We start from the raw sequence: 13,773 nt of genomic DNA on the forward strand, positions 1-13,773 counted from the left end.
ATATTTTTATCCTCACTGTTGTTCTCCGGTCTAACACCGGTGGGCAGACGAGGCCACAGAGGAGGGAGCCTCTGCTGTAGGTCGTTCAGTTTCAAGGACAATCCGTGTACACGGATTATCAAAGGACGCTTGTCTGCGTGTTTTACCACGAGCATATGATGTGTGTGGTTCGTGCAGACGCGTGATGCCTTGCAAAAGGTGCCTATTGAAAGTGTTTGGACATCTGAACACCTCCCGCATTATACAGCCTATTCTTTTTAACCCCTTGTTGATTGTCTTCGCAAGTAAGGCCGTCTCGGTGATCGGCAGTAACGATTTTTTGTTATTTTACCAGGTAAGGGCCCCCCAGCGAGCGCTGTAGCTTGATATTTCAGAAGCGACCCCAGGCGATCACAAATGACTGCTCAGCGAAGTCGCTTGTAATCGTCACGTGGTAATTCACAGCAGCCAAATACTCTGAACGCACGATTATGTTGATTCTAAATGTAGAAGGGGGGGGGGGGGGAAACCGGAGGACACCGGAGGACACGGAGAAAAATCCACGCGACCACGGGGAGAGAGACACCGCAAACTACCAAATATACAGCAGCAGCAGGCGCCAGGGTCGGGATCGAACCGACGACCTCCTGTATACCAGGCGAGGTAGCTAACATCTCCTAGCCACCGCGGTGCCCTGACGATAGTTGCGTCAATCTTCATCAGGCGAATGAAGAGGATGGAGGAGGTGGTGGTGGTGATCGGTGTTGGATGTGGAGGAGCGGTTGTTTCGTCTGGAGTTAAATATCAGAGCGCACACACGGAACGATAGTGTGTCTGTGTGTGTGTTAGTGTGTCTGTGTGTGTGTTAGTGTGTCTGTGTGTGTGTGTGTTAGTTGTCTGTGTGTGTGTTAGTTGTGTCTGTGTGCGTCTGTTAGTTGTGTGTGTGCGTGTGTTAGTTGTGTCTGTGTGTGTGTGTTAGTGTGTGTCTGTGTGTGTGTCAGTGTGTCTGTAAGTGTCCGGGAGCGGTGGTGCAGCAGTTAGCGCGCTGCGCTACAAATCCGGCGACCCGAGTTCGATTCCCGCTCATGGCCATCACCAGTGACGATTATCTGAACCAGTCCTGGGCCTCCCCTAGGTCAACTCAGCCTCAAAATTAGAACCTGGTGCGTCGTGTAAACATCGGGAGACAAAGGCGGCCGGGCGTGGTGTTGGCCACCCGCCCCCTCGTGTGCTGTGCTGGCCTTTATAGGTGCTCGCTAATAGCACTTGCCCCAACAGTCTGTTAAGGCTACACGGGGGGGGGGATCTTTGTCTGTTTGTGTGCATATGTACAGCACATGTCTGTGTGTCTGTGTGTCCCGATGTCTTTGTATGCCGCTCTGTATCTCTGCCTGTCTGTATGTCCGTAAACGTCATTGTTGTCCTTTCCATGTCACACACGTGGTCGACGGTCAAATAGACAGACAGGCAACAAGTGTGTCTGTCTCCCCACGTGTCTGTCTTTTCGATTTTCTCACTACCTGCGTGTCTGCCTAATTGACCGATTAACCACCCGCGTATCTAATTTGACTGATTAACTACTCAAAGTTTCTGGCCACTTGACTCACTCCCCGCGTGTCTGTCTTGTCCACGTGAGTGTCCAACTCCCCGCGTGTCTTCGTGACCCCTCTCCGCTCCACGATCTCGCGTGGCCGTGGCACGCCGTCGTTTAAACCTCAAGCTCCTCTTTGTTGTTAACCTCGTCGCTCACAGTCAAATTACTCCAACCTCGTTTATTACAGCTGTCATGACAGTAGAGTCAATCTACGGTGCGAGTTGACTAGTGGCAGGGGAGTCAGCCTGCCGTGCGAGTGGACTAGTGGCCACGGGAGGTGATGACAGGGGAGTCAGTCTGCAGTACGAATCGACTAGTGGCCACGGGAGGTAATGACAGGGGAGTCAGTCTGCAGTACGAGTGGACTAGTGGCCATGGGAAGTAATGACAGGGGAGTCAGCCTGCAGTGCGAGTGGACTGGTAGCTACGAGAATGATCGAGAATAGGAGCGTCGCCAGGTGACGGAAGAGGCAGTGGAGTCAGCTGGGAATGGGGGCGTGGCCTCGGACCGTATGTAAGGGGGAGATGCGCGGGAGACTCGGGGCCGTTGCAGTGGGGGTCTCCGCCTGTCCAAGTGTCAGCACGTGGCTCCTTAATAAAGAAACCATCTCAAGACAAGTGCGTCGAAGTCGTCATTATTACAGACCCTCTCGCCGAGATGAATCTTAACATCTTAACGCAGCTCAAGAAAATAAACACACGCGTGTGTGTTCATGTGTGGGAGCGCGTGCGCATGTGTGTGTGTGTTATTCTACACGCGTGTTTTATACGTGTTCGTCGGAACTGGGGAGACAAAGACGGAGGGACGGGCGTGGTTATTCCATCCACAGCACCGCCTCGTGTGTTGTTCCAGGCTTAATAAGCCTTCGGTAACAGCACTTGCCCCTTGTTCAAGGCTACACGGGGCACATTTGTCTTGTGTTTCCGTGTGTGGCCTTCGGAGGAGTGGTGGTGCAGCAGTTAGCGCATTGGGCTACTAACCCATCCGCCCGAGTTCGATGCCGCTCACGGTCAGCATCAGTGACGATTGTCTGAACTGGTGCTGGGCCTCCCCTAGGTCGACTCTGGGTACGGTGTGCAAACATCAGCAATGGGGAGACAAAGGCGGCTGGGCGTGGTGCTGACCATCCACCCCCTCGCGTGCCGTGCCAGCCTTCAAAGGTGCTCGCTAACAGCACTTGCCCCAACAGTCTGTTAAGGCTACACGGGGGATCTTTGTTACTCTTTGTTGCGTAGCAGTCAATCGCGTTCTGCGCTCATGCCGACCACCTGGGTTCGATTCCTGGCCACGGCTCCAGCCGCCCTCGTCGCCACCGTCGGCGACAATGCGCATCAACCTCGCGTGTGCGTGTCCATCCGCAGGGTTAACTCGGCCTAAAACGATGACCCCGTGCCGCGGCGACGTGGTCACGCGAACATCGGCGTAAGGAAGACAAAGGCGGCCGGACGCGTGCGGTTCAGTCCCCAAGCACCTCATCTCGCGTGGCGTCCCAAGCGCAATAGGTGCTCGCTAACAGCACTCGCACCGCCAGTCAGAGCGTCCGAACGTGGGAGGCGGAATCTCTGAGAACGGCTTCTGTTGTTGATGGAGGTGGAAATGTTTCAGTTGTGCGTCCCTTGAGTCTCTCTTCTCCACTCAACTCCCCCAAACGTCGCCATCCTCCTCCTCCTCCTCATCCCCCATCACCGCAACCTTCCGCCACCATCACCAACCTTCACCTTCACCACCACCACCTCCTCCATCATCTTCCTCTTGATTCTGTACCTTCCTCCTCCACCACCACCGCCACCGCCATCCTCCTCGAGACTCCAATAGCGACCGCTCAGGTGTTCTTGCAGGTGAACAGCTCCTCCCTCTGCACGCACTGCTTGCACTCCACGTAGCAGCACCACCGCACCTGGCACTGGCAAGGCCGCTGCGTCACGCGGCTCTGGGTGTTGTGGCCCCGGCCGCAGCACAGCGACTCGCAGCTGCCCTCCCTGTGGCACGGCCTGCCCCCGGTGCCCGGCGAGAAGCGGCTGGGCCGACAGAAGCTCGGCGAATCGTCCAGGTAGAACAGGAGGAGGTCCATCTCCAGCGGTGACGACGACGACGACGCTGCTGCTGCTGCTCCCGATGATGATGATGGTGATGACGGTGAGGATGGCGCTGGCGGCGGAGGTGGCGGCCGCGCCGGTCCCCGCGGGAAGCCGCCGCCGTCGGCCGTGGCCCCGTTGGCGAGTCCCGTGACCCTCAGCGCCGAGTCGTAGGCCCTCTTGAGGAGGCGCCCCGACTCGCCGAAGGGAGCCAGCTGCCTCCAGCAGGTGCGCACGCTGCACGAGCCCGACACGCCGTGGCACTTGCACGTGGTGCGCACGCCGCTCCTCACCACCTTGGGGGGCACGGGAGGGGGGAGGGGGGAGGGGGGGCAATGAAGCAGTGATGATCGTGGTGGTAGAGGGCTGCCCGGTAACGTAACTAGCGTGGGGGGCGGGGGGGGGCAGGGGGTGCCTTGACCCCCCGCCTGCTGGCCAGAGCTACGAGTTGGGGCCCCCACCTGACCGATTGCCGCACCTCGCGTCACGTCCGTCCTGGCAAGCCGCGTTGGGGAGACGAAGGCGGCTGGGCGCGGGTGGTGCTGACCACCCGCCCACCCTCTCGTGCGCGGCTTCCCGACCCGACGCACGACTCCAGATGGTCGGGGTGGGAGTTGCGGTGGCGTTGATGATGAGGATACGGGTGAAGAAGTGATGATGATAGTTGGTGGTGGTGGTGAATATGGAACGATGGTGGTGTTGGTAGGGGTGGTGTTGGTAGGGGTGGTGTTGGTGATGAATAGATGATGGGAGAAACCGTGGTGGTGGTGATGATGATGTTATTCGAGTTTGTTGGAGTGATGGTGACGACGGTGATTATGATGACAGTGATGATGACGATGATGAAGCCAAAGGGCTTTAATGTAGTGCCAACCACCCACCCTATCCCTCCACCCTCCCTAATCCTCCACCCACTCTAACCCTCCACCCACCCTCCACCCACCCTCCCCAACCCTCCACCCACCCTCCCCAACCCTCCGCCCACCTTGAGCCCCACGTCCGAGTTGTGAGCGTCCACGCGCGCGCGCACGTCCATGCCGCCGCCGCGCCTCTGCTGCTCGAGGAAGGCGCGCGTGAACTTGAGGCCGAACTTGACGTTGTCGCCGCAGCCGCCCCACTGCCACGCCTGGCGGTTCTGCAGCTGCGGGGCCTCGTCGCAGGTGCAGCGCTCCAGGCGGCCCGCGCTGCACGCGCGCGACACCGAGTGGGCCAGGCCCGCGGCCGAGACGCCGAAGAGGAAGGCCGTCTCGCGGAACCCTGCGGCCGGGCAGGGCAGGTGGACAGGGGGGGTGGGGCAGCAGTGGCGATTAGCACGGTTGGCTACGTACGGTGCGAAAGAAGTTGAACACACGTGCAGTGGGGTGTGTTGGGAGGAGGGGGGCAAGGTGGAAGCAGGGTTAGAGGGCATTGTGGAGCGAAGCAGAGGTCAGGAGTAAAGGTCATGGTACGGCAGAGGTCAGCAGTAGAGGTCATGGTAGAGCCGAGTCGAGGTGGAGGAGGGGTCAGGTCAGTGTGCAGCAGTGATCACCGTGGAGCAGGGTTAAAGGTGAACCTATCAACGGACCCCCCCCCCCCCCCCAGGCTCCTTATCCCCAAACCCATAAATTCCACCTTCTGCCACGGGATCTAACCCTCGATCCCTTCTTTGTCTTCAGGACCCCCCCCCCCCTTTTCCCCTCCGTGCCCCCCCCCCGGACCCCGATCCACTTCTCCCATCGTCACCTCCTCTTGCCCCCCCCCCCCCACTGCATTGGAAGACCGCCACCCCAACCATCACCATGCCCACCATCATCCATCACCCTCCACCATCATCCATCACCCTCCACCATCATCCATCACCATCCACCATCAACCATCACCCTCCACCATCATCCATCACCCTCCACCATCATCCATCGCCCTCCACCATCATCCATCACCCACCAACATCATCATCAACCATCACTCACGACCAACACCTCAATCACCCAGCACCATCACCCACCACCATCACCCACCAACATCAACCATCACTCACGACCAACATCTCAATCACCCAGCACCATCACCCACCACCATCACCCACCAACATCATCATCAACCATCACTCACGACCAACATCGCAATCACCCACCACCATCACCCACCACCAACACCCACCAACATCATCATCAACCATCACTCACGACCAACATCGCAATCACCCACCACCATCAATCCACCACCATCACCCACCACCATCATCATCAACCATCACTCACGACCAACACCGCAATCACCCAGCACCACCACTCTACGTTCATTCCGCCCTAGGCCCCCCCCCCGCCCCCAACCCCGACGCACCCCGCTTCAGGATGTTGGCGCGGTGCGGTGCCTCCAGGCTGCAGTTCCACCGCTCGGCGCGGAACTGCGCCTGGCACTCGGCCGCGCCGAGGCCGCTGGCCTCCAGCAGCGCTGGCCCCAGGCCCGGGTCACGGCGGCACAGGCGGCGCTGCTTGCGCTGCAGCTTGAGGCCGTCGCACAGCTTGAGGTGCGAGCGGCTCCGTGCGGGATGCCGCGCGGAGCCGAGAGGCGGAGCGCCCGCGTGGCCCCACTGCTGCCCCGCGTGGCCCCACTGCTGCCCCGAGTGGCTCCACGAGCTGCTCCACGAGGAGCCGGAGACGCCTCCTCCTCCACCAACGCCGCCGCCACCGGTCGAGTCCGGTCCGTCCCCTGCTCCCGCTCCTCCTCCTCCTCGGATCGCCAGGACCAGCAGAGGCTCCTTGGCTGTGAGCCTGGGGGGGGTGAGTGAGTGGGGTGGGAGAATGAGTGAGTGAGAGGGTGAGACGGAGAGAGCATGAGTGAGTGGGTGAGTGAATGAGGTGTGAGTGACGGAGCATGAGTGAGTGAGTGGGTGAGTGGGTGAGTGGGTGAGGTGTGAGTGACGGAGCATGAGTGAGTGGGTGGGTGAGTGGGTGAGTGAGTGGGTGAGGTGTGAGTGACGGAGCATGAGTGAGTGAGTGGTGAGTGTGGATTGCGATGGAGGTGACAAGTGGTGGTGGTGGTGGTGCACCTGCCAAGTCACCCGTCAACCCATAACCCCTGACGATGTCACGTGTTCTCCTGTCACCTACCCTTCCACACCTAGAAATGATAGCTTCAGAGATGTGCACCTAGCCTGGCACAAGCGCTGTGACGACGCCACCGTCACTTAGTGGGGGATGTCGTCTCGTAGTGGTGGTGGTGATGATGATGGAGGGGAATATTAAAGTTCTCGTCGTTGTTGTCGTTGTTGTCGTTGTTGTCGTTGTTGTCGTTGTTGTCGTTGTTGTTGTTGATGTTGATCCCCGAGCTCGCGCTGCCGACCCTCGTCTCGTGGCCCACCCGGCACGAGGTCGCGCATCCTCATCACCCTCATCACCATCATCACCATCATCCCTCACCTCCATCATCCCTCACCTCCATCATCCCTCACCTCGTTACCACACCTCATCACCAGACTCCTCACCTCATCACCAGACTCCTCACCTCATCACCATCATCCCTCACCTCGTTACCACACCTCATCACCAGACTCCTCACCTCATCACCAGACTCCTCACCTCATCACCATCATCCCTCACCTCGTTACCACACCTCATCACCAGACTCCTCACCTCATCACCATCATCCCTCACCTCGTTACCACACCTCATCACCAGACTCCTCACCTCATCACCAGACTCCTCACCTCATCACCACAACCCTCACCTCGTTACCACACCTCATCACCAGACTCCTCACCTCATCACCATCATCCCTCACCTCGTTACCACACCTCATCACCAGACTCCTCACCTCATCACCAGACTCCTCACCTCATCACCATCATCCCTCACCTCGTTACCACAACCCTCACCTCCATCATCCCTCACCTCGTCATCTCACCTCGTCACCACAACCCTCACCTCCACACATCCCTCACCTCATCACCACAACTATCACCTCATCACGACACCCCTCACCTCTACACACCCCTCACCTCGTCACTACAACCCTCACCTCCCCACACATCCCCCACCTCATCACCACACCCCTCACCACCCCACACATCCCTCCATCACCTCTCACATCTCGTTGCACTGCCCCCATACCTCCGATTATCACGGCTGGCTACCTACGGCGCGAAAAGACGTTCAAACATTCAAACATACATACATACAAACATACATACAAACATACATACATACAAACATACATACAAACATACATACATACAAACATACATACAAACATACATACATACAAACATACATACAAACATACATACATTCAAACATACGTACAAACAAGCCTCCCTCACCTCCGAACACTCCCAATGACGCAGAACGCGGGTGCCAGACTCCCCCAAATCCTCCCATCGCTCCTCTCGCGTCAAATCCAACCCCGTGTCAATGTCAAGGTCGCACCCCCCCCCGCCCTCATGGACTCGCCTCTGCCTACTTCACCCTCTCACGCCTCCCCTCTCCGGGACGGATCGGCAAGATCCACAGCAGCCCTGCTGTGGTACGGCGAATCGGAGCGACCGCCCCGGGCCCCACATTTGGGGGGGGGGGGGGGGTTGGGAGTCCCCCCAGCGCTATGCCACCACACTTGTATATAATTATATAATTATAGACTTCGCCTCCCGTGGAGTGTGACGCTAAAGCCGATGGATGGCGGCCCGCGACGTCATGGATGGTGACGACGACGAGCAGAGCACGTGCTCGCTCGCTCGCTGGTGTCGGTGAGGGATGGCTCCCGTGTGGCTGGCGTGACTGGCATGGCGCTGTGACCTTTACCACGGTGACAATGGTCGCCTCCACAGTGTGTTGGTGGCGTTGGCGGTGGTTGGTGGTGGCAGGGTTGATGCAGATCCCAGTGGCGTAGCTAGGATATTTTGCGCCCGGGGACGAACTATAAAATTGGCGCCCCCCCCCCCCCCCCCCCGTTTAATCACATACCAAAATGTAATTACATGACATGTAGGCTGTGTGTGGCGGGATATATAAACTTTTAGGTTGAGGTGTAGATTTGTGCAGTCGTTTCAGGCTGCCGCGCCCGCCGCAATAAGTTATAATGTAACGTTGTAAGCCTCAATTCGACGCTGATGGATATGTCGTCGCAGATATTATCGACGATGATGCTGATGCAGATAGAATGATGATGATGATATGCTATCGATGATGACATTCGTGACAGATGACGATACTGAGCGATGCTGATACAGACGATGTATAATGTGAGGATGGTAACGATCATGATGTAGATTAACGCATGGTGATGTAGATGGAATGATGATGATGATGCTTATGATGATGACGATGCCGATACCGATCGCGCGCGTTATGCGAGAATGGTGGTGATGATGACCAATCGGACAGCTGGCATTCGTGACAATCATACTCATCATCATCATCCCGCTGATGTAGACACAAGTCCGGCTCTGTTAGTGTGACTGTGTTTAAAAGACGGGGGGGGTCAAACAGAACTCAGGTGTGGTGGTGCTGGTGGTGGTGGAGGGACACACGACACAGCCTTCAGACGCACGTGGGACGCGCAGCAGAGAGGCGTCACGTGGCGTTCTGCGCACGCGACACACGAACACCGCGGCTACAAATTGAAACCTCGTCGACAGGGGTTCGGCAGCAACTGTGGCAGCAACACCACGACTCGACTCCCCAGCAGGAGATTGGATGGCAATTCGCTTTTTTGTTTTAGATGATACGCCACCGAATTAGCTGTACGTGTTTTTTAAAATAAATCTCATGCGACGAGTTGTTGTTCTCGTCGTTGTTGTTGTGCTGGTATTAATTTGCTTTCATTGCTGTTGTACTTCATTGTTATCGGTGTGTATCCCGGGTCTCTCTTGATTCCTCCCAGCTGGTTAAACAACGCGAATTTAAAACCTGAAATTGCGTCGGTAAGACCCTCCACCACCCGACGCAGCCAAACAAATTAATAACCGACTGCGAAAAACATCGCGTCGAGCTGACGATAAGAACTTATAAGGGGAGAGGCGGTGATGGTGGTGGTGATGGTGGTTGTGGTGGTGGTGGTGATGATGGTGGTGGTGGTGTTGGTGGTGATTATGATGGTGGTGGTGGTGGTGTTGGTGGTGATGGTGATGGTGGTGATGATGATGGTGATGGTGGTAGTGGTGATTGTGGGGTGTCGGTTAAACTTTCAGCATGGAAATGCGCAGTCCACCGCATCAGTCTCAGCAGTTGCAGTCAGCGTGGCCACAAACTAAACTTTATTTTTTATTTTACCAGGTAAGGCCCCACTGAGCTATAGAGCGCTTTTTCGGAAGCGACCTGGCCATCACAAATGATAGCTCAACGAAGTGACTTATCGCGTGGAATTTTATTGTAGCCAAAAAATGTCAACTCGCCTTTCTGAATGTGGAGGGGAAATCCGGAGGACCCGGAGAGAGACACGCAAACTCCAAATAAACAGAAGTCAGGGTCGGGATCGAACCCACGACCTCCTGCATACCAGGCGAGGTAGTTAACATCTCCTAGCCACCGTGATGATGATGATGATGATGAGAGAAAGAGAGACACGCAAACTCCAAATATAGAGCAGGCATCAGGGTCGGGATCGAACCCACGACCCCCTGCATACCAGGCGAGGTAGTTAACATCTCCTAGCCACCGTGATGATGATGATGATGAGAGAAAGAGAGAGACACGCAAACTCCAAATAAACAGAAGTCAGGGTCGGGCTCTAACCCACGACCTCCTGTAGACCAGGCGAGGTAGTTAACATCTCCTCGCCACCGTGGCACCCCACACGCACGCGGCACACACGGGAGTCCAGCACGCTCCTCTCTCTCTCTCTCCACGTTACGAGTTGGTGCCACGGGTCCCTTACCCGAAGTAAGCCGCCGCGGATCCGAGCGCGGCGCAGGCGGCCGCGAATCGGAGCAGAATCGGGGCAGGAGACGCGGATCGAGCGGTGTCAGCCCTCATGGTCCCAGAGGCGAGGGTGACGGAGCTCGCATCTCGCAGAGTGTGGGGGCAAGAAGGGGAGTCGTCGCGCCGTGCTCCGTCGTGGCTCCCCACACAACACAGACACGCGCGGGCACACACCCACTCACAACCTCTATATATGCAAACATACACACAGGCACATACAGGCACACGCGCGCGCATACACGCATCCCTCCTCCACCCCCCACCCCCCCACAATTGGCTCTCTCTCTCTCGGCGCTCAATGATCGAGGCGTGACCGATCACCACTCCCCCTTGCTCCCCCTCCTCCTCCCTCCCCTCCTCCTCCTCCGATCTGCGCTCGCGCGAGGCTCCTGCCGCGATTTGTGGCGAAGGGCGGGCAAATGAAACCTCGTGGCTTTTACACCACGCCGGTCAGTACGGTCACAAAGTGTGTGTGTGTCTCTCTATCTCACCGCGTGAGAGTAGGAACCAGGCGCAACCCCCTGCTTAGCTCATCCGATATCCGACCAGATCCGAGCGCGTTCAAAGCCTCTCAGACACGATGGTGCCGAACTCAAAGCCTCGCACCTTCGATTAGCACCTTTGGCGATGTACGGTGCGAAAGAAGTTCAGCATACGAACTTGCGTGGCTCATGTAATCTAGGCTCGAAGCGCTGTTAGCGAGCACCTATTAAAGGACCGTGGTGGGCACGGTGGCGGACAGCGACTGACTGCAACCGCCTTTGTCTCTCCCTGTGCTGATGAGGCTGATGATGTTGAACGCAGCGGGTGTGATCTAGTGGTGGATACTATGTAGATTTGAAGCTTTCGTGACTGCAAGGATTCATATTCTTAGGTTTTTTCGGTAAAGTCACGTAGGTAAAAAATAAAAAATAAATTTAATAAAAGTAAAATAAAAATAAAAATCACGACGTTTTAATTTTAATTTTTTACCTACGTGACTTTACCGAAAAAACTTAAGAATATGGATACTATGAAGTTGGTTTTGGGGGGGGGGGGGCTGAGCAGACCTCGAGGGCGGGACGTATAGGTCGCGTCTGGATGATAGTTTAGCCACCGGTGGTACACTGAACATGATGAGTCCATCTGGTTCGGCGTGTGTGCTGCATGCATGTACGCTGAACTTCTTGCGCACCGTACGTAGCCAACGTGCGCGTGTCTGTGAAAGGCAACATGGGGATCTTTGCCTTCCTGCACATGTACACACAACCGCGAGTACACGTGGGCGCACACCTCTATATACAGCGTTGCATGCAAACCGTGTTTTGTCCATTCACTGCTGGACGAGGTCTATTTTACCATATTCTTAGGTTTTTTTCGGTAAAGTCACGTAAGAAAAAATTAAATTAATAAAAGTAAAATAAAAATAAATTATTTTATTTTTATTTTATTTTACTTTTATTAATTAAATTTTTTTACCTACGTGACTTTACCGAAAAAATCTAAGAATATTAATCCTTGCAGTCACGAAAGCTTCAAATCTAGAATTATTTGACCATATTTCCCCACGCCGGTCAGTGCGGGTCGCTGATGGTGGGCAGGCGGACGAGGAGCGCAGAACAACATTGGGATTTGCTGCACTACCCTCGACAGCCCGCAGTGCCTCTTGCACCTGTGCATTGGCCACGGTGGTGGTCACCCATCCAAGAGCTATCCAGGCTCAACACCTGCTTAGCTTGCGAGAGCAATTAAGATAACGACGTGGAAGAAGAGGACTGATGATGACGGTGGGGGCATCGCTTCTCATCGCACATGCCTCGTTCTCCTCCAAACGCATCCACAAAGACAAAGATCCCCCAGATAGCCTTCACCAGACTGTTGGGGGTAAGTTGCCGTTTGCGAGGCACCTACCCGCTCACGAACCATGACGAGCTCGCACTACGCTATCGCCCCCTACTGTTCGTGTGATGATGATGCTGTTGCTGCTGCTGATGGTTGTGACGGTAACGGGGCAGTTGTGGAGAGGGTCGAGAAGTGGTCCGAACTTTGGCAGTGTGCTGATGACCAGCTTCGGTCTGGCAGCCGAGGTCTCGCTCCGAATCAGTCGAGCGGCATTGTCTTTCCAAAGCTCCGGGTCTTCCCGGCCATGGTCATGCCCTTCTGTATGCTTGCCAAACGTGGAGCCCTCTAAATGAATGTCTGCGCCGATTTGAAATATTCAGGCTAGCCTGGTTTTAGCCAGACTGGATTGTGTGAAGAGTTCACAGATCCTTGAAAAATCTGGACACATTTCGATTTAAAGCTTTCGTGACTGCATGGATTCATCTTCTTGGTTCTTTCGGTAAAGTCACGTAGAAGGGAAGTAATAAAATAATAAAAATAAAACATAATAAAATAATTATCACGATGTTTCGGCCACAACGCAAGCAGCCGTCCTCAGGTGAAAACCAGGTCTGTCGAGGCGACAGCGTCTGAATGAAACAGCACCATGCTTGGAGCATATATTTAAGCTGGGTTGGAAGGGGGGGAAAGGGCGCCTTGACAAAAGAATTTGCATATCAAGAGGAATTTAGCATATTTGTGGGAAATATCAGGAAATAATTGTCCTAAACTTTTTCACTCTTTATTTCAATAAAAACTGCAGAGCTATATTATATATCTGATAAATGTACTATTAATGGAAAATATCACCCGTAATCTGTTCATGATTATTAATGAGGGGGGCTGTTCGATGTGGAGTGACGTCATGAGCATTAAGGACAGACATTCCTGGATGATTATAGTAGCTATATTGGCGAATATCAGGAGAAATTGCGAAAGTTTTTGGACTGAAAAAAATGGCATACTAACCACTCTTTTTTTTGCTAAATTGGCCTAAAAAATTTCACTATATTATTTCCTAAAAACTGCAGATCTTAATTGTATATCTGCTAAATTTACTATTAATGGGATAATATCAGGAAATATTGCGAAAAATTTGGGACTGAAAAAAATGGCATACTAACCACTGTCGTTTTTTAGCAAACTGGCCTAAACTTTTTCACTCTATATTTCAATAAAAACTGCAGATCTATATTATATATCTGATAAATGTACTATAAATAGGAGAATATCAGGAAATATTGCAAAAAATTTCGGGACCGAAGAAAATGGCATACTAACCACTGTCTTTGTTTTGGCAAAACTGACCTAAACGTTTTCACTCTATTTTTCAATAAAAACTGCAGATCTATGTTGTATATCTGCTAA

General features: G+C 54.5%; 1 protein-coding gene across 1 annotated transcript; it reads right to left on the bottom strand.

Moving 5' to 3' along the window:
• Positions 1 to 2,483: 2,483 nt before the first annotated feature.
• Positions 2,484 to 10,787, bottom strand: LOC144938071 (protein Wnt-9a-like). The gene is made up of 4 exons (XM_078865766.1): positions 10,502 to 10,787; positions 5,972 to 6,402; positions 4,635 to 4,906; positions 2,484 to 3,945 (listed from the first exon to the last, which is right to left on the bottom strand). Exons 1-4 carry the CDS (start codon positions 10,780 to 10,782, stop codon positions 3,397 to 3,399), a joined length of 1,533 nt encoding a protein of 510 aa, XP_078721892.1. The 5' UTR covers positions 10,783 to 10,787; the 3' UTR covers positions 2,484 to 3,396.
• Positions 10,788 to 13,773: the final 2,986 nt, after the last annotated feature.

This window comes from Lampetra fluviatilis, chromosome 21 (genome assembly GCF_964198595.1).
Source record: "Lampetra fluviatilis chromosome 21, kcLamFluv1.1, whole genome shotgun sequence".
NCBI lineage: Eukaryota > Metazoa > Chordata > Hyperoartia > Petromyzontiformes > Petromyzontidae > Lampetra > Lampetra fluviatilis.

What these genes read in the sequence shown, in the direction of transcription:
- LOC144938071 (XM_078865766.1), bottom strand. Translation starts at nt 10,782, where the DNA reads ATGCGCGCGCGTGTGCCTGTATGTGCCTGTGTGTATGTTTGCATATAT. An exon ending in TCCGCGGCGGCTTACTTCGG is followed by an intron (nt 6,403 to 10,501) that starts GTAAGGGACCCG and finishes CACCCCCCCCAG; the next exon opens with GCTCACAGCCAAGGAGCCTC. An exon ending in CGCCAACATCCTGAAGCGGG is followed by an intron (nt 4,907 to 5,971) that starts GTGCGTCGGGGT and finishes GCCCGGCCGCAG; the next exon opens with GGTTCCGCGAGACGGCCTTC.